The sequence below is a fragment of the Aplidium turbinatum genome, chromosome 12 (genome assembly GCF_918807975.1).
Source record: "Aplidium turbinatum chromosome 12, kaAplTurb1.1, whole genome shotgun sequence".
Taxonomy (NCBI): domain Eukaryota; kingdom Metazoa; phylum Chordata; class Ascidiacea; order Aplousobranchia; family Polyclinidae; genus Aplidium; species Aplidium turbinatum.
Genome location: NC_137483.1, coordinates 8,807,433 through 8,827,815, shown reverse-complemented (window position 1 = coordinate 8,827,815; position 20,383 = coordinate 8,807,433). Strand labels below are relative to the sequence as shown.

General features: G+C 36.3%; 2 protein-coding genes across 2 annotated transcripts; one reads left to right on the top strand and one right to left on the bottom strand.

The window, feature by feature from the left end:
* The first annotated feature begins 412 nt into the window (after window positions 1–412).
* LOC145780556 (uncharacterized) lies at window positions 413–10,480 on the top strand. The gene is made up of 4 exons (XM_082592183.1): window positions 413–521; window positions 1,453–1,545; window positions 4,872–5,227; window positions 9,750–10,480. The coding sequence occupies exons 1-4, from the start codon at window positions 413–415 to the stop codon at window positions 9,828–9,830; spliced, it is 639 nt and encodes a 212-aa protein (XP_082448309.1). The 3' UTR covers window positions 9,831–10,480.
* Window positions 10,481–12,084: 1,604 nt separating this feature from the next.
* On the bottom strand, window positions 12,085–19,810 carry LOC145781247 (uncharacterized). Its single transcript, XM_082593025.1, has 9 exons — window positions 19,769–19,810; window positions 19,344–19,519; window positions 18,912–19,029; window positions 18,360–18,474; window positions 17,583–17,725; window positions 16,152–16,273; window positions 13,766–14,017; window positions 13,476–13,634; window positions 12,085–12,232 (listed from the first exon to the last, which is right to left on the bottom strand). Exons 1-9 carry the CDS (start codon window positions 19,776–19,778, stop codon window positions 12,221–12,223), a joined length of 1,107 nt encoding a protein of 368 aa, XP_082449151.1. The 5' UTR covers window positions 19,779–19,810; the 3' UTR covers window positions 12,085–12,220.
* Window positions 19,811–20,383: the final 573 nt, after the last annotated feature.

The following is a 20,383-nucleotide window of genomic DNA, read 5'->3' as shown; positions in this document are numbered from 1 at the left end:
CTGTTTGCTGAGCAATCTGGGCTCCTTCCCAGGATTAACGATGAAGGCATTTTAAATCGCAACTAACCTGCTGCTGGTTGTTGAAGAAGTTCTCCTTGTTGTCCGAAAGCAATACGTTCAGCTCGCAGGGGAGCGAGCCTATCTCCAGACATCGAGAGCAGAGAGCAAAGTGGTTGCAAACGACATCGGAGAAGTAAGCTAGTACCCTAAACTTACTCCTCTGCTGAGTGCCAAGCAGGAATGAAGTTTAAGTACCGTGCCAGTTTTGAGAGATCTTTGGTACGACCCAATGGAGAATCAAATCTACATCTAATACCGACGTAACGGCAAGCACCCGAACCATTAGGGTTGCTTTTGCTGCAATTAGCCCTGGTGACAGCCAACTAACACACGCTATTTTTTGAATTTAGATATGTCAACCTGTGAACCCCAAAAAACACCATTATTCGGAATAAAATGGTGCAACTTTACAAAAGTAGCGCATGAACTCGATGCTGTTTGTTTCTTCAATTGCATTCCAGGTATGTGTATTGTGTGAGTGTGTGCTTGGCAATTCTGATTAGGTCTCTTGCAATTCTGGTCTGGTCTCTTACTATAAATCAGAGACTTTTAAAAAAGTGTGAGACGTGCAACTCGTTGTCAAGGGTAATGCGAGCCTGAGGTGTACAGATCCAAGATCTGATGCGATCCGATCTAGAAGGGACAATTTCTAAATATCCCAGATCCTGATCAGAAACAGATCCAAATTAATCTTATTTCTGAAAATTTATAAAAAATATTTCACTACATGGCAAAACATCTAAGGCATGGCATGTTTATTCGGCAAAGGTATGAGAATTCATCAATGTAACGGCAATGTATTGTCGTCTATGGAGCCCACCGATCAACAAAAATTGTTCTTTGTAAATAAAGATGTAAGCCTAATCTATTATCTTACAACTTTCGCCATAAGCTGAGTGATGCCACAAATAATATTGATCCGCACAGCAGCGTTAGCAGAGTTCAGGAAATGGTTCTGGACTCGGGCTAGGGATAATTTTAGGGGCCCTTGACTATTTAAAGGGAGCCCGAAAACTTGATGAAACCACCGCATATTCTTTGAATGGCTCATTTTGCGTGTTTCTTAAAAGTGTCTAAATTTGAGGCTCAAAGATCTTCTTGGTACCGGGCTAAAATTATTCTCTCAATCACCATGGGTTCCGGCTGAAATGAGATTGAGATTGGAATTCTAGCGTGTCGGATCAAAACGTGGATGAGCTGTGGGCCGGATTCCGATGTTTTGTTCCGACTTAGTAGTCCTCTTCTTTTTGGAGTCCGAATCAATCCATAAAAAAATCTCATATTTAATCCTGATATAGCCTTTAGGTAGGCTACTGCATGTTTTCTCAGTATGTGCTGTCATGTGAGCAGAAATAGCGTTTTAATAAGATGAAATTATTACATTCATTTCAGGTTACCATTTGGTCGGCCCTAAAAGCAACAAATGTTTGACAGACCCAGATGGAAAGGGCACTAGTTTCCAACCTACTCAAGGGCGATGTAGCCGTAAGAACGCTTTTTTTTGAAAGGTTTTATAGTAAAACGTCAGTAGTAGAGAAAATCAACTGTAGCCTACCGTAGTTAATTTTGAGTACTGTTGTGTTATATGAAAGATATAATATAGCTTCGCCAAGAGCTGCCAATTAATTTCCGATAGAATAATACACTGCATACACGGTAGCTTAGGGCAGATAATGTGAAGTGTGAACAACTTTATTCAACCTGAGCATGCTATGTTAAACAACGCACAGTTTGTTCGACATAAAATTCATTGCTATACGGCTAAGCTCTCGGGTGGTAGCTTACTCACACAGGCTCAGGTCTACGGCTTTAAGATTGTGACGTAGAAATGCAGAAGAATGTAACTTGCGGATGCATGATGACAAAATCTTAGACTAACTGATCATTAGATCAGCTGAAATTACTAAATGTTAGGTTAACATTCATGTGTTCATGGAAAAGAGTAATTATTTCTCAGCTCATACAGTTTGTTAACACACTGATTGAATTGCCACTATAGGCTACATGTTTTAATTGGGTGAGAGACTAAGGGACTAAGAGAGATTAAGAGACTAATATCGCCAGCTTCATGTTCCTTGAAGCACTTCTTCTTTAAAACACTATAACTGCTACTACAGAGTGAAAGCGTGCGAGATAATTATGATTTGCTGTCAGTTTGCATGCAAAAGACAGTTAAGATTGCAATCGAAAAAGCATTAGACCAACTTTTTCTATAATAGGCTAATAGCAAAATACATAATCGCAATAACAAACATAAAACTTATTTAAGTCCCTAGTTTAGCAGTTGTAAATTGACCATGAATATCTTGCTCTGACGTTAAAAGCACTCAACTGGCTTTGTGTTAACAGCTAGTAGGCCCAGTAGCGTTGGCATGGCGTCCATCTTTTAGAGATGGGCTCAGGAGAATTTTTAGAGCCTAAAACCATTCCAAGAGGTCCGGGAACTTAAAGAAACATTCATGTATTCTTTAGATATATTGTGTTAGCATCTAACCCATTTGTTATTTGCACAACTCCTTCTTTTTGGAAGGAGACATCTAAAACCATCTCTTTCCCATAGTTTTACTATTGCTTTTCTTTTATATTTTTCTTTTTTGAATTTTTTTTTTATGTCTTGATATATAGGCCCGTGATATTATTTGGCTAACAAGGGTCCTTTTTTCTCAATAACCCTGAACAGGCCAAAGTCAGTTGTTCAGTTACGTAAAGTAGTAGTAGCTATTTAAATTGTTTTCTAAAGAAACAACTTTTTCTATACTTATGTTATTAGCCTACAGATCTTCTGTAGGCCATTTTAAAGCAGCTAGTATGATAAAGCAGCGTCTCACTTTCCAAAAACAGCGTCTCACTTTCCTCAATAACCTCTAGGATCATCCTCACGTTACAACCACAACAGTTTTTAATACAGTTAAATACCTGGATGAATGAAAATAACTTTGCATGAATGCTTAAGCCTGGAACAGTCATCACAAAGAAGAAATATAATAAAAAAAAATTATACGAAGGACATTTATTTTTGAACAAATTAGACAAGAAACAAAGTTTTCAGTTTATTTTGAATGCTCTCACACTCCTTTATGAGAAAATAAGCAACCTACACTAATCTTACCTGTTGCTTGTCTCATGCGTTTTGCCAAAGGTTGAAAAAAACAAAAAACAAAACATTTGCAGATAGGCAATTAGCAGTTGGCTTGATTCAACTGGAGTTGGTCTTGGCCTAAAACACATTAGCAACTTTCTATCCAAAAATCGATTACAAATGCAAAACAATTGTGCATTGTAGATAAAATCGATGCCAAAAAATAAAATATAGACATGGTGTTCACCAAGGATCTATTTTAACTCCACTCACACAATGTTCTTGTGTTTCAGGTAATTTGAAATAGTAAATTGTACAAACGACAAAGGACTAGCACTAGGTATCTTTTAAGTTTGATGTTGTTTTTGCTAGTTTGTTTTATTTGTTTTATTTGTTTTTGTCATTGTTTTCATGTCGTCAAGTTATAGCCTATTTATTTTGTGAGTCGTGCAAGGCATGGTGCGTTGCGCTTGAAATGGCTTTGCCCGTGGCAGGATTTCTTTGTGGGGTTTTCTTTGCCTGCTTTGCTCTTCTTTGCTATGAGCTAAACGCATCAAGACGTGTTCCCCTCACGACCATCAGCACTATTGATAACGCACCATGGCCGATCTTCATAGCAACTGTCCATACAAATCTTAAATATATCAGCTAAAGCTATGTGGGCTAATAGAGCAATAGCCTAAATATATGTTGTTTTTTTGTTTGTAACATTTTCTTTTGTTTTTTATATTTCTTTTATACCTTAAATTTTTCTGAAGGTGTTGTGACCGTGCCAAATTTTTTTCAATTCAATAACTTACTTCGGTCACAAGCAAGTTTTAACGTTCGCGTTTTGTCGCTTCTACCTTTTTCTCGACCTTTGCTATGTTGACGTCACTGACGTGTATTGTTTTTGATATGATGGTTAGAAATAAAAACAACTGAACTGAACTAAGTTTCACTTGAGAATTGACCTTGACTGGCGTTCCAGCGATAGATTTTGCATTGTTATCAGATTACCTTGCACGCAAAGAACAACATTTAAATAAAGAAAGCTTCAAAGGTGGCATAATTGGTGCACTCTGGCAGGAAAGGATTCTTAAAGGAGTTTGTACAAAGCGATAAATCCAACATTTTCTTCAACCATCAACTTGGGATTCAAGCACGCCGCTTCACATCATCAGTTGGGTGCTTCATCAAACATTGGGGCAAATATAATATTTGCGGATGCATGAAGAACTAGTGGACATTAGGCAAACAAACGAATTGCTGTTTTGTGGCTTTTGTTGCATGATTTTGCATATTTAGTTGTTGTCGTAGGGCACATTTTCACTATGTTGCAAATAATCCAGCTGGCTTTACATACGTAGCCTAATATATGGGACTTGTGTTTTCATGCATTTTAAATCATCTTAATTTGTGTATCGCTTTCTGAAACCAAAACGTGTGTGAATTCATGTTTGCTTTCAAACACACGGAACTAATGTGTTCAATATCAATCTTTTATTTTATGATTTGCATGAGTTGTTGCTGTTACAGTTTGATATATTTACCTTTGGGGGTGGGCACGATGTTGTTTGCAAGACTAGTTACATTATTGACAAAATCGAATGTTTTCATTTTTCTACTGTAAAACAAAGAAAAGTGTCTAAGTTTGTTTTGTGTAGTAGAGGTTGATGTTTAGCCGTAGGCTATTGTAGTATTAAAAAAAGCAAATGATACCGGATAAATGCATGATTACACTAACAACATCATATGGTCATTGTTTTAAATAAACAATATTCTTATGTAGCGCACATAAAGCTACACATTGGCAACAATGGACCTTTCGTAATTTTTCCTCGGGAGAAACCGGAACTTCATATCAGTGGCAACTATTCCTTGGTAGCCAAAGAAAACTACGACAATTACAGTTTGTTCAACATCAGAAGACCAGGTTTAAACAGAAAAAACGGAACTGTATCTTTTAGTTCTGTAGCCCATCCAGATCGCTATATAACACTTCAAGGTAATAGCTTGCTGCTAATAGATTCCAAATCATTCAACGCTGAATTTGGAGACTTGAAAGATGCAACAACGTTTCAAATTCACCTAAATTTATTTTTTGAGGTAACTACTATTTTTAGCCTACTCAATATTCTTCGGTTAGACAATTTTTTATAGATTATACATTTATAAGTACCATATAATAAACGCTGTCATTTGAAATTTGATTTGTCTTTTTTGTTTTTCCGTTTTATTGCATCAATGGCCTTATACGTACGTCTTGTATTAGCGTTAATAAAACATAACTATAACTAACCTGTACTTGGATGTTGATAATTTGTAAAACAAGAAAATATATATGAAGGAATGTTATCAAAAATAACAACTTCATCTCAAACACCATGGTTTGCTATCTTGTGTATGTTGTATGCATGTTGTTTTATGTTTAATGATTTTAATCGGATTGTCATATTTAAAAATGAATCATTGTTTGAAAACTCGATATACGCTTTCAATTTTTTTTAACAAAATGTGCAAAATTTTTTTTTCTATAGGTATGAGCAATGAATAATATTATTTGAGATTATGGTGGTGGATTTTTAATTTTAGAAACTATAAAAAAAAGAACATTTAAAAAAAAATATGTCATTTGAGAAAAAAGCTTTTAATGTAATCGGCAAAATTAAAAAATCAACAGTTGCAAAATTACAAAATGCATTCCATGAAAGGTAGCCACTTTAACAAGTCGAAATTCTGCCACTAAACTTGACTAGAATGAAACCGCCAACCAATCATAAGCTACGGTTTAAGTGACGTAAAAAATGGCGAAAAGAAGATGATACAAAACAAATTAAGTGATGGATTTTTTGTCAGCTGGTTGGCTTAGGGGTTAGGGTTAGTAAGTAGTCATTTCATTGACGCGGGTTCAATTCACACCACTGCTATTGCTCTTTTTCTTCTGTAATTACCAAATAAAGTTCAAAACAAGCATTAACTCTCTGGATGAGTGCTAGAAGGGTCACAATTGGACGGTAGCCTCTTATAACATGTTCTGATTGGTTGGCGGTTGCATTGTAGTCATTCGCAGTGGCAGAATTTCGACTTGTTAAATTGGCTACCTCCATGAAACTGTGTGTAGCCTATATTGTTACCTACGTTGTTGCTCGTATTATCTCCCTTAGCTCACGTAGTTCATTGTGATGTTAAAAACATACGACATCAAGTCGTTAAAAGTATCCTGCACATGTCTTTCAGACATGAAAGATGGCCGTGTGCAGACGAAAGTGAAAAATGTAAAGTTTTACTGTATGTGTATCTTTCCAGCATAATCAAAGTGGGTCTTTGTGTGTATTAGTGATGCAAGCCGCGCCGCGCCGCGCCGCGTACGCGGCCGCTTTTGACTTTTTCGCCGCGTGCCGCGCCGCGCCGCGTGGAAGGTTGAAATGACAAAGCCGCGCCGCGCCGCTTGCCGCGTAAACTTTCAAGAAATTAATTTTTCGTAAACGTAAACTTTCAAGAAATTAAACTTTCGTAAACGTAAACTTTCAACTTTTCAAGAATCAGCTATGAAACTTCAAATTTAAATTGGAAACACGGATCAGTTATTTTTCCCTTCGGAAACCCTAAGATGGAAAGCTATGCAAATGCAAATTGCAAATGGCTTGCAGTTGACAGGGTTTTAGGGCTTGCTTGTCAGGGAAGCTGTACGAATGTTTTTGGTTAGTAGCCTAGCTGATAAGCTCAGTTACCAGGCTATAGGCCTAGCGCAACTACCGCATTATTTACTATATCAGTTAGCCCAGTGAGTTCAGGCTATAAGTTTTACTCTTGTGTGTGTAGTTCATATAGCCACTGGCATTATAATTGCATTATTGCTTACAAAAAGTGTTCAAAAGTCCTGATACTGGATCCAGGAACATTCTATTTGTCTTAGTTTGTATTATGTCTTAGAACTTAGATGCATTGCTGATAAGAGAATATGATCTGGTTAGCCTGGCCAATTAGTGCACAACTGTATTGGTACTAGGTTACCAGTTATATGCCATGGATGCTTTTTCCTACAATTGACTTTCTAAACAATAACTCGTTAAAATATTTTTTTTTAATTTTGTAATTTGCGGTGTGCGGTGCGGTGCAGTGTCAAAGTTCCAGATAAATTGCGGTGTGCGGTGCGGTGCGCGGATAGATGAGTCAGTTGCGGTGCGGTGTGCGGATAAAAATTTTGGGTTCGCTGCATCTCTAGTGTGTATGGTAAGCTACCGGTTGGGCTAATTGGACCGTGATTGTAAGCTATATTATAGTATACCATGCACATTTGAGTAATTCTTCCAAATCTAACCAGGGTTGATTGATTGATTGATTGATTGAATCTTTATCCTCGGACTGGGAAAGCTTCTTGCAGAGCTTAATCCTGGCAGTTTCGCATACTTGTAGAGGCTTTGAATCACTGACGCAGGCCCGGTCGCCGAGATTGACAGAGTGAAGTTTCCGATTGTGGAAGTCTTGTTGCCTGGGAATTATTCCATCCATTAGATGCCGCTGAATGGAGAGCAGTCCTTAACGTGCGTTGCTCAAGCGCACACCCCGAGAGTCGAACCAGCGCTGCTATTGATGTTGAAGTTTCTTCGTTCCAGAAGTGACGCGCTAACCAATTGAGCTATCGGGTATACCGATAGCTCATTTGGAAGAATTACTATATCAGATTTGGAAGAATTACTCAAATGTGCATGGTATACTATAATTGAGCTATCTATTGAGCTATCTATCGAGCTATTGTGCATCATTTGAGCCTTACACCCGTCCAAATGAGTTCGTTTACGTCAGAGATAGTCGAGTTATTTTATTGAAGCCAAAAACAAGCGTTGACAAATCTGCTGCCAGTTTTGCCTGTAAGTATATTTGTAGTCGAACAAATGCAAAAATGGCAGAAAATCTAATGTTTCAAAGTGAAACAGTTTTTACAATAAGGTATCCATCCAACAGTCAAATCCTATCTACTATACGTTGCAATTTTTCTTGATCTGTTTGTTGTAGCTTATTTTTTTTACAATCAGAAACCGTAAAACCATCATATGACGAAAATAAAAACAACTTTCTTAAAAAGCAATCCTATACTTGTACAGCAAGTTAGCCTAACAACTAGGAAAATAAATTTATGCTTATTCTAAATCCTTGAAATTTGGACCTTGTACCTAGAAATGTTGGCCATATTTTTGCTGTAATAAACCACTTGTTACAATTTCCATTTGTTGTAACGACAAAAAACTTCAACAAAAATGTTCTGAAAACGAGTTTAGTTTAATGATAAATTTTGACAGTTTATAAACCTTATAATTTTGAAACCTGAATCAGCCTGAGATGTGCCGATGACATCATCCCAATAGAGGGTAAAGATGAAAAAGTGCAGAATTGAAAGAAGTAAAGAATCTGGAATGGAACTGAATTTAAAAAAAATGGAAATAGTGGTCACTACAAAGAAAATGGAAAATGAAAGGCCATCTTGTCAAATTAAAATAAATGGAATAATTATAAAGCAAGTAAAAAGTTTCCGGCATCATGAGGCAAAAATAAACTGAGACCCTAAAAAGAATGAAGAGTTTGATACACTTGTTCTATTTTGATGATTAATGAATCTTGCCAACTGACTTTTATTTCTGTCAACCTTTTGATCTGATGACATCTGTAGACCAAGTTTTTTTTCCAAAATCTTTAAAGCATAGATATGACATTTCCAGTGGCGTTGACATGAAGTGGACGGGTGCTTTGGTCCGGGGATGATTGTTGAGTCTAGAACCTTTCCAGAAGAGCCTGGTAGTTGAAACAAACGCCGCATGTTTTTGTTAACTACATGGTGCTTTTGTATCAAGTTCCCACTTTATTTTGAAAATAACAATTTCATTGGAAAAACCTCTCTTTTCTCGATGATTTTGTTACTATAGTGTTCTTCCTTAGATCTTTCTTCGCTTAGATCCCTTAGATCGCTACAAAAGACGTGCCTTGTCTTTTGTGGAGATGTATTGTTTTGAGGGCCTGGAAATTTTACTTATATCAGTGTCAAGGTCTTTAAACATTGTATCCTACAAAGTTATCTTTATTGCTAACTAAAATAAAGGTTTCTGGATAGGATATAGCCTATAGGCCTACTATATGTAGGCTATATTGCAAACTTTACTTTTTGAAGTTCGACTCATAGCTTTGAAATTTAATTCAATTTTATTTTTCTTTGTCGTAATGCAGTAGTAATGATAATGTCCATGGTAGAGGGAAAGACTAAAAGGAAAGAGTGACAAAATCACAAAATTTTAAGACGTGTAAGCTTGCGTGTAAAAATTAAGCACGCCATCAAACCTAACCGTTGGATCAGAATCATCAGAACATCTGCATTGGATCGATTTCTCGCAATTCTTAAATCGTTTATCTTTTCGTATATGAAATTATTATCTCACGTAGCCTACTGCCCAGCACACCTAGGCACATGGTACGGTAAAATTTGACTTGGCTGTTCAAGAGATCATGCTTCGGCAGTTACATTCACGGAGACAAGCCAAATATTTTTAATTTTTTGTGAAAAGGCTAGCCACTAGGAAAAGGCATCACTAAAACTATTTTAGGCTGTTTTGATTGATATTTTAATTCTTTTTTACAGGGGATGTTGCTCAAACTAAAGTGCATGACTTTACGTGAACTGTCGGAGACTCGGTTCAAATGGAAATTGCAAACGCAATAAACATATTTCTGTTTATGTTGTGTAGTTTACGTACTTTGTAAACTACTACAAACTTCTTTTTTTTTTCTTAATTTTTTATTCAGTTGATGTTTTATTCGGTTGATTATTCAAAAAACTTTTTTGTGCTTTCATAACAAAAATTGAAAGTAAACATGAGATTTAAATATTACTAAATCAATGGAGTTTTTACGTAGCCTGTTTACCTTTTTGTGTAAGTATGTAGGCTAGCTATACAAGCTTATACAATTTTTTTGTTGTTTATAGGTATAGCTTAAAAACCTGTCTGCAAAATTTTTGTATCACCTTTTCATCAAACGTTGTTAATTTAAGGGTGTTCAAATATTATATGACATCATTTTTTATTTATCCCATTTGACGACTAATATGACAAATGTAGCTAACCTGTACAACGCGGTTTCAACTGTCTCCTTCCTCCCACTAGCAACCTGTTCCCGTATGATATTTGAGCAACCTATTTTGATTTATTTTTATGCAGTATCTTATGACCTCACTTATTGCTATGAAATGATCTTGTTCTGTACGTGTGTGTTATCAGTTGAACATTTTTCTTATCGTTTACAGTAGCATTAACACTTTTACATTTTTGCAATGTGTCGCTTTTAGTAAGAAACTAGTCCAGAAGACGTCAATTACTGACTACTCGTTTTGTGTCTCGTTCTTGGATTGGTACTTGTAGGCCAGACTTTGACAGGCTACTGAGCACCTTATGTTCTATGAATTTAACTTGACTTAGCTAGAACCCCTGCTGCAGTGCGAAGAACCACTTTACAGTTTTGTTGGATTGCAAGCCATTTCGATATTGTTCCCAAGCACATGGCCGCATTTAGACAGCAGCGCTCACGAGAGAAGTTGCAAGGGTCATCTCTTTTGGTTCTGATAAGCCTCGGTTTGATTCCAGGGCTGTTCATACGAAAAACTTTAAAAGTGATTCCGGTTGCGTTTTTTTTTTTTTCTTCTTGCGTAAAGTAATGTAGATAATTCAGAGTCTTAACGTGGTCACATCCGATATAAAATTGAAAAAGCATGTAGTCGCTGAAATGACCTTTGCAATTCTATAGCGATAAGATAGAAGCAAAACCGTCATTGTATCGGCTCAGTATTTGAATTGTCAGTGTTTTTTCCTCTGCTTTAAGAGTATAGAAAGTAGATAGTAAGTCAATTCTGGTAAAGAGGAGATTTTCTTTAATCACAGACAAGTTAGGCCTACCGGTAGTAAGTTCGCGTTCAACTTTAGTATGGTGCTTGCGTTGAAGTAATGAAAGTATCTCAATGTAATGACTTGTTTTCATCGTAAATTTTATTTCTGAAATGAAGCAAAGCAAGTAAATTATGTAAAAAACGTAAGCAGATATGCGTAAAGATCATAAATAAACCATAATATTATTGTTATATTCTTCTAGCAGTAGAGCATTGTAGATTAGCAGAGGTAATGTCGAGTAGGCCACATGGCCACCAAAAACGAAAAAAATGAAAAGTCGCTGTCTTTAGGTGTTGTCAGTAGCGTAGCCAGGAATTTTGAAAGAGGGGGGTTTTTCGCCTAAGACGATACCCAGCGGCGGGGGGTCTGGGGGGCCTTCCCCAGAAAACTTTAAAAAATTACATTAAATTTGGTGCATTCTGAGAGCATTTTCAACAAAAATGTGGGTATGAATATTCCTGTAAATGATGCTGTCCGGTGGCATAGCAAAAGCATTAGATCATGTTTTTTTCGGCATTTTTCGGAAATAAAGCTAAGTCTCTATGTTTTCTTGTTGCTACTTCCAGGCTGAGATATTTGAGTGTTTGGTATTGGCAAAACCCGTTCTTTTAATGCAGATTTGTTTAAAATTAGGCAAATTTTTTTAGATTGAAAGCATCATTCTCAATATCGTGACGTCACACGCGTGCTAAAGGGGGGGGGGTTGTAACCCCCCCCCCCCTGGCTACGCCACAGGGTGTTGTTGAACATTAAAATGTGAACCATGCACTATTGTCAGTGGTAGACATTCTTTGTAATTCTTTTAAAAGTTCAGTCTTTTGTAACTTGGTAACCAATTGAATGACCATTTATATTTCAACGTGATCATAACATCCATCCATTTAACGGAAAGAAATTTAAATAAAAACTTGTTTTACATCTATTTAAAGTTAAAAATCATTTGCAAGTAGCCTAGGTCTAATCATTTAAGAGCAGAATTGTATATTGTTATTTCAGAAGAACTTTTAGAAGTGAATTAGCTAGTAGCTATATTACAAAACAACCACCCATTGCGTGCTTTCAAATATATATTTTGACAACCAGCCATCAATTACCAGCGCCATGCAAATTACGATAGCAAGACAACTTGATTGCTCAACTTGGAAATCTGAGATCTTCATGGGACCCCGTCTTATTCTTTTGTCTAAAACCACAAACAAATCTATTGATTACGTCACCAGAGACATAACCTACTTTTATAACATATGTTTCAATAAAAACAAATTGTAAACTACTTGTTGAATTTATAACTTTCCTGGAAATAAGATTTAAATTTTTTTTGTAAAATAAGCGTCACCTGGAGATACGTGGTAAAAACATGAATACAGCATGGCCTGAATCAATTCTTGAATTTAAATTTTCAAATCAAAACAATGACGTCCAAATGCTAACTCAAGTCTTAACTTGGCGGCTACTACGAAAACCTAAGCATGACTGACAACCAATTTAAAGTTAACAATATTATCGATTGGAGCTTTATAGTCGTCTGCTTTAATGGATGTTAACTATGCGATGGCGAGTTTCTTTTCTTTGCAAATGTTCCAAATTTGTGTTGCTATGAAATAATGGGCTGTCAAAACAATGTTGCCAGAGAGGAGTATAAATTCCAAACTTCTTCCTCCCTTTTAAGCGAATATCACGTCTATGAGATTTGATTGATTGATTGATTGAATCTTTATCCTCGGATGAAAACAGCTTCATTGAGAGCTTAATCCTGGCAGCTGCGCATGCCGGTAGAGGTTTTAAACCACTGACGTAGGCTAGGTCACCGAGATTGACAGAGTGAAATTTCCGACTGTTGAAGTGTTGTCTGTGAATTATTCCATCTACCAGAATCAATAATAAAAATATCAACACTATTTCTATTCGTTATTATTACCTATCCAATTATTATGACTTCACATACACCTCGATGGATATAAAATCCATGACTCTTCTGGTTGCAATACTGACAGTTCAACTAGCTAGATTTGATGATGTCTGTTCTGTTATTTATATTATTGCAACAACTAATGCGATCAACAACTACTCAAACAAAATTTGTTAAAGTTGTAACTGAGAGATGGACATCAACTTTTGATAAAATGAACTAAGTGATTTTCAGTGAGAAAATTCTCGATTGGCTGCACAACTCGACTGTTGTGCTCTTTGGGAGTGTTGCATCCGTGCCACATTTTTCAATACGCTGCTTTATTTTCTGTCTCCAGTACGCCTTAATGTCCATGCGCTGTATTGCTTTCACCTTTTTTTAGACCTCTGTTATTTTGTCATCAATTTTCGCTGTGATAGTCAGAAATAAAAACAAATAAAAAGAACTTGTCTACACTTGAGTGTGTGAACCAGGGGGGTGTAAACTCATGGAAATACAAAGCAAAGATTGTACTCACCCCACAAGGTGGAGGGACATTGTAATCATGATCACAGATTTCCCTGGATTCGTCGTAGTATGTCCCAGGTGGACAAGCTTTCACAATTGGTTCTTGACCATTGTTTCCACAAGTGTAGAAGGATTCACAATCAGCTTTGTACTCTCCTGGCGGTTTGTCCTGAACCAACATGCAAATTTTTTTTTTTAATTCACTTCATTAGATTTGACCATGCCTCAGCGCATCATTAAATAACATAAACTGTGTATATCCTCGCTTTGTAGGTTGCAAAAATTCAATGTCAAACCTACCTCACAACTTGGTTTACTATCGGGAGGTATTTTTGAACTAGTTGTCGTGGTAGACGATACAGCGATGGTTGAGGTCGTTTGGTGATCTTTAGTGGTGGTAGTTACAGGAGGTTTGTTAGAACTTGGAGGCGTGGTTGGTGCTTCCACTGTGGTCGAGATGACTTGGTGGTCCTGGATAGTGGTACTGGTTGGAAGTGTTGTAGAAAGTTCCGTTGTGGTACTTTTAAGAGGATCTGTTGGTTCCGGTCCATTCTAAAAATATTAAAATATCTCCATTTTTCACGTTGCGTTGTGGTGACTTCAGTTTTATATTTAATTACCGTACCGTAATAGAATTGAGATTGTAGTTTTTAAATATCTTCGACTGTTATTAGATAAATTTTATGTTCAATTTAAACATACATGTCTTAAATAGCCTATCGTGCAACTAGACTTAGCAAACCGTGGCAACAGATTATCGTATGCCAATGATTTGGATCTGCTGAGCGCAAGTTTAGGATCTCTTATATGCCTATGTTTTGAATCTCCTATGCCTATGTTGTGGATCTCTTTGCCCATTTTTGGATCTCCTATGAACTTGTTTTGAATGTTCTATGACGAATGTTTTGCTGAAGCGGTGGGATGGCGCAGAGAATCAGGGGCTCACTTTCCAATCATGCAATTCTGGTTCGACTTCGGGCTTAACCTATTCGAAAAACACCTCTCAACTCTGCCGACGGTGCCGATAACTTTCTGAACTGTAACCCTTGTCATCCAATATTTGGATTCAAGTAAGGGACTCACTTTTTTTTATCCAAAACCCAAGTTTTGAATCTTATATGCCCCTACTTTGTATCCCTTATGCCCATGTTTGCAATCTTCTCTGAGCATGTTTTAGATCTCTTATAATTATACTCTGTAACTTCAATGACCATGTTTGGACCTCCTATGCCCATGTTTGGATCTCTCATGCCCTTTTCAACACTGGTGCTACAGAATAATATTAAAGTTGTCCTATAAAAATATATCACAAACAAAGCAATTAGAAAAAGAATTGGAGTGCAAAATAGATGGTCAAAAGATTTCGCAAAGCAAAAAATTAATTTCGAGAAACATATTTTGAGAGGATCGGAAGGACAGCTACATCAATTGGTGATTGAAGGTAGCATGGTGGAATGAAAGAGGTGCAGGAGAAGAAAGAGACAAACTTTTTGATCTTTTATGCTCATGCTTGAATTTCCTATGAACTTGTTTTGTATCTTCTATGACTAAGTTTTGCTTAAGCCTTGGGATGGCGCAGAGGACCAGGCATTAGCCTTGCAATCCTGGTTCGACTCCGGGCATAACCTATTTGAAAAACACCTCTCAAATCTGCAAAGCAAGCCGATGATTTAATGAAATGTGAGCATGTTCTCATCCACCAATACTTGGATTTATGTGAAGGACCTTCACATAAATCCGTCGCTGTCTTTAGGTGTTGTTGAACATTAAAATGTAAACCATGCACTATTACTATTGTCAGTGGTAGACATGCTTTGTAATTCATTTAAAAGTTCATTTCGTTTGTAACTTGGTAACCAATTGAATGACCATCTACATTTATTCGTAATCATAACAATCATCCCATTTAACGGAAAGAAATTTAAATAAAACCTTACTTTACATGACTTTAAAGTTAAAACTAATTGCAAGCAGGTCTAATCATTTAAGAGCAGAATTGTGAAATGATTTCGTGAAATGCGAACATCTTCTCATCCACCGATACTTGGATTTATATGAAAGACCCACCTATGCTCATGTTTTAGACCTCCTATGGCCCAGTTTTGGATCTCCTAAGCCCAAGTTGAAGAAGACAAAGTTGATAGAAAATAGCAATAAAAAAAAACATTAAGCTAGAAAGAAAACAATTGGAATAGGTCACTCACTGCACATACCTAGTGTCCGTCATTACACAACATGAAGATGCACCAATGATTTAAAAAAATAATCGTCCAAGCAAAAGCGTCATTTTGGAAATATAAGAAATTTTTAAAGCAAGATATAGACTTGTAATTAAAACTGAGACTATTATCTTATTATATCAAAGCAGTTATGTCATATAAAAGTGGTTTGGATCTCCTATGCCCAAGTTTTGGATCTCTTATGCCCATAGGCTATATTGTATCTCTTATGCACATGTTTTGGATCTCTTAATTATAAAAATACCCTTAGTATAACCAAAGTCTCAGACATTATTCCTCAAAAAATCTACTGATGATGCAAAGCTGCAAACGATGTTGAAAAAGTAAGAAGAAAGCTAAGCTAATAATGTTTGTATTGGAACTTTTATCATTCACACGAGCTTTAGTCTGCTTTCATGTTACAAGTTCTGTATCGTGTCACCAGCAAGGAATAATCTTAAAATTACCCATCCAGGGGGTGGGTTTGTTGGGCCTGTTCCAATCGCTATGTCGGCGCAACCATAAAACTCTTCTTGTGGACCGCAACCAGTGCAGCATTCCTTATTCTCATCGCAATTCCAAGTGTTACCTTTTGAAGAAATATTATGAAACTTTGTCATCGTCACCTCAGCTGATGAAAGAATTTCAAAAAGCAAAAAATATAGTTTATTTTTATTGCACATTCATATTTTAATACAATTAGGCCTAACGTAATTTTCTAATTTCACTAAAAAAAACAAACTTGTAAAGTGTTTAATGAGACCAGCAGGAACTATTGGTTTCATCGAATTGAAAAAAAACGCTGTGTTTTTGATTAGGCTACTGAAGCTTGGCCCTTTTTCCATAGTTGTAGAGGCGGAATTAGTAATGTTGGCAGCAGGCCTATAGCGTTTTGGCTTGTAGGTGAAATGTTGTTGTCAGTAAGCCATTTCATCTATTTAAATATTATTGCATGATAAAGTGATTTTTAAAGTTTATTTCTCCTCTGCACGTCGAGAGTTGAATCACATTTGTCCCATCAGCAGTTGGTCGATCAATTAACTGATAGGAACAAAGCATATTTAGAGCAATTGGAAAAGAACGACAAGTGATGCAGCTTTCTTTGGTTTGAACTAAAGTCCTTAGGTTTAAACAAATACAGCTCAAGGGATTCCTATGCTACTACGTACTATTTAAAGCTACAATTAAACAAACAGACGACATACCGTACACACTTTACACACGAACATCCTCGTATGCAAATATTAATAGATTGGCTAAAGAGAGAGCAATGTGGCAAACCACATTAAGAAACTTTCATATTGAGATTGACCCAAAACGTCAATCGTCTATTCAGGGGCGGATCTGAGAAGTAGCCTTAAATAGGGGGGGGGGGCGATTTCCACAAAACACAATAATATGTATGTCTAGATCAGGGGTCACCAAACTACGGCCCGCGGGTTAAAACCGGCCCGCAAACTGATTTCATCCGGCCTGCCACGTGCTGCGGAAATAACAGCTGTAGTGTAAAATGCCCTGTAGGATAACTTTTCCAGCAACTTTTCGATTTTCATCACAACTTTGCTATTCCACTGCTGACTTGGTTATTTATTGTGCCCAATTCAAGTCAATGGAGATTCTAAATAGTTGTATATCTTTTCGCAATTTGCATCCGGCCGCAGCTGTTACTCTCGCAGCAATCCGGCCCTCAGAGAAAAAAGTTTGGTGACCCCTGAGCTAGATTAATCCGACCTTGCGACTATTATTGTTATTATTCTGTGTTTTAAGGAAGGCGATCGCCCCTATCACTTCCCTGGATCCGCCACGGAGTCTATCAGCTATAAATTTATTCAGTAGGCTATTTGAATGTTTTCAAACATTTCGTTTATCGTTCTGTTAGTGCATACAGCGTTACAAACCTGCATGGTACCTCCACTGCAGAACGCATTGACTGCAAGTGATGTGATGCGGAAGTTGGACGTTCATGTAAAACATCCAGGGAGTACTTCCTTTCTTTTCTGGAAAATACTGAGTACTCCCGTCTTGAAATTGCAATATATTTCTGCCAAAATCGTTTCAATTAAATATTTGAAATAATGCAGAAAAAAACGAATTTTCTTGTTCTTGTTGACATGACCAAACTTTTATTATTAGCAAGCTAGCTTACTAGTAAGATAGAATACAAGTACTTTGAACACAGAATGAAGTTAGAAGACAACATTGTGCAGATAACTGTGTTTTGCTTTTGTTTTTTTACCGTCGATTTTACCTATATAGGCTACCATATAAAATATATTAGATATTACCATAGCCTATTGTGTTTGTTTCAATAATTTTTGTGGAATGACATCACCTGTTTGCAATCAGGACAAAAAATAGTTCGGTGATGATAGGCTAATTCCAAACTTTAGAAAGGAAAAAATAAATTTATCATGCTTGCGATTGCAACAGAGTATATGGACTATTTTATTTTTTATATACTTTTACATTTTAGTTGGATTTTTTAAATAGTTACGGGACCCAAAATTAGATTATTTTTGACTAAAAATAATAAATGGTAAAAGTAATGTTGAAAACTTTAATAAACAAAAGATATGTGAAATTCGGTAATGGCTTCGGTATTTTAAGCATAGGGCACAATCTATGACATATTTTAATGTTTGGAATATTTTTTAATAAAACTACATAGGCCTTACTGATTCAAACATTCGTGAGTGGCTGGAACAGTTGGATTGTTCCATTCGCAAAGTCTGAATTCAAAAAATCCAAGATGGTGAGCTGTCAATTCGACAGTCACTTCCATTATAGCTCCTGGTGATGAAATGTATAGATTACTACAAGCAACATTATTTGAAGACTTAATTTAGCCTACTATCCATCGGATAAGAAAAATTTGTAACATATTTTTTTAGTTTGTCATTGTTTGTTTGTCTATCATAGAACAACTTTTGATTAAAATAGTCACAAAATTGCATGGAAGATTTATATTACTTGATTTCAAATGTGTTTGATACACACGTAGCCTACGTAAGGTTGAAATTACAATAACCTACAGTCAGCTACAAAAGTTTTCACGGCCATGAGTGGGCTATTCAAAAGGTTTAGTCTACTACCAGAAATAAGTTTTCGAATTAATTCCATACCAATGTTAAAGTATTTTGACAGAAATATTTCTCAATTTATTAGATTTGCTGAGTAAATTAGAAACATTCAGAAGCAATTCGCAATGTTTTGAAAATTAAAATAACCTTGCGGATATTGTCGAACTATAATTCCTTTTCCGTACTTTCCGCCTGCTTCATTTTCCCTAACTCCATCCCATGGATCACCGCATATTCCGCATTTCCCTCCTACGCTTTGTTGATGCTGTTCAATTTAAAGTGCAACCGTATCACTTAGTCGAGATGCTTGAGAAGTTTAGTTAAACCGTGATTAAATTCGATTTAAACGTTTTGAGACCCAAATTACACACAGGCCTAGCTAGCCCATAGAGATCTATAAAAGTCGCCATAGCCTAGCTTATAGTTTTGTCTTAATGGAGCGTCATAAGCTTTCAAAAATTCTTTTTTGTTCAGCGGATAAAAATTGTACTATCGACCAAGAATGAAAAGATCAACGTTTCACCAGGAAATTTATTGATCGACACATACTTTATGCAGTAGGCCTAATAGACTACCCACCTGAAAACCACCACAATAAAGCTGATTGTCATCATAATTCGGCTCTACTATGTCTTTATATGGAGCAATTGCGGGATCGTCTAGCATTCTCCATAAAGTAGATCTATTTGGCGGCTCTTGGAGAAGACCATGAGAGTTGACATGGTAAACAAATACAAGATACAAGAAAGCGAAAACTGAAAAACAAAATCAGCTTTTCAAGCTGTCAATATAAGTCCTGCCGAAGGTTATTATAGCCTAGCCTACCAGGCTTTTAATGGTGACTGAAGCATCAACAGACTGACATAGACAAACGTCAAACAATTTTTCAAAACTTTAATTTAAAATACGATTTTGACAAGGTTTGAAATTTTTCAGTTTTCAAAAATTCTTCTTACCGTACTAAATTCGTTTGTAATAAAACACTGTTTTTAACTGCAGCTTACCTTTCCACATTGTAACAAATATTTTGTGGTTTCTCGAGCTAGTTGAAGTTGTGCAGTAAGCCTATTTGGTTTTGTGTGATCTTTTATATATTTCTACATTCATCAAATATTTGCCTTTCATAATGGATTCCATTAAAGCTAAATGTTGTTAAAGTGACGTAAAAAAATAAACCATCTTATCGCTGAGAAAAAGTTGTAAAACAACAAGGCTACCCGAAGTTTCTTAAACAAGTTTAAACTAAACAGAAAAAATTCAATTGGGCTATTGTCACTGGAGTAGATTTGACCTAAGCATCGAATTGGACATGTAAGAAAAAACTTACAAAACTTGGTCCCCCACTTTAAGCTACTTATATTTTGTTTTGAAAATGCATCAGTTATAAAAAAAAATGAAAGCCGCAGAGACACTTCAGCTAGATTTGCCTTTGTAACAAACTAGAAGAAACGACACAACTATAGATCAATTCTACAATTGTGCCCAACTAGGCTACGCCTATAGAATCGTCCCAAAACGAACACTTAAAATATTGTCTAGCAGAATTCACATCAGCCCTCACTGGTATGCAAAGATGAAGCAATCAAGCTAAAACAAGACGTTGAACTTGTGGGTCAACA

Bases quoted from the DNA above. Each gene is read 5' to 3' on its own strand.
- LOC145780556 (XM_082592183.1), top strand. From the start codon at position 413: ATGTCAACCTGTGAACCCCAAAAAACACCATTATTCGGAATAAAATGG. The intron at 522-1,452 runs GTATGTGTATTG...CATTCATTTCAG, and splicing joins TTTCTTCAATTGCATTCCAG to GTTACCATTTGGTCGGCCCT. The intron at 1,546-4,871 runs GTAAGAACGCTT...ACTAACAACATC, and splicing joins TACTCAAGGGCGATGTAGCC to ATATGGTCATTGTTTTAAAT.
- LOC145781247 (XM_082593025.1), bottom strand. The intron at 17,726-18,359 runs GTAAGGCCTATG...CGATTTTGGCAG, and splicing joins ACTCACGAATGTTTGAATCA to AAATATATTGCAATTTCAAG. The intron at 13,635-13,765 runs GTAGGTTTGACA...ATGTTGGTTCAG, and splicing joins ATAGTAAACCAAGTTGTGAG to GACAAACCGCCAGGAGAGTA.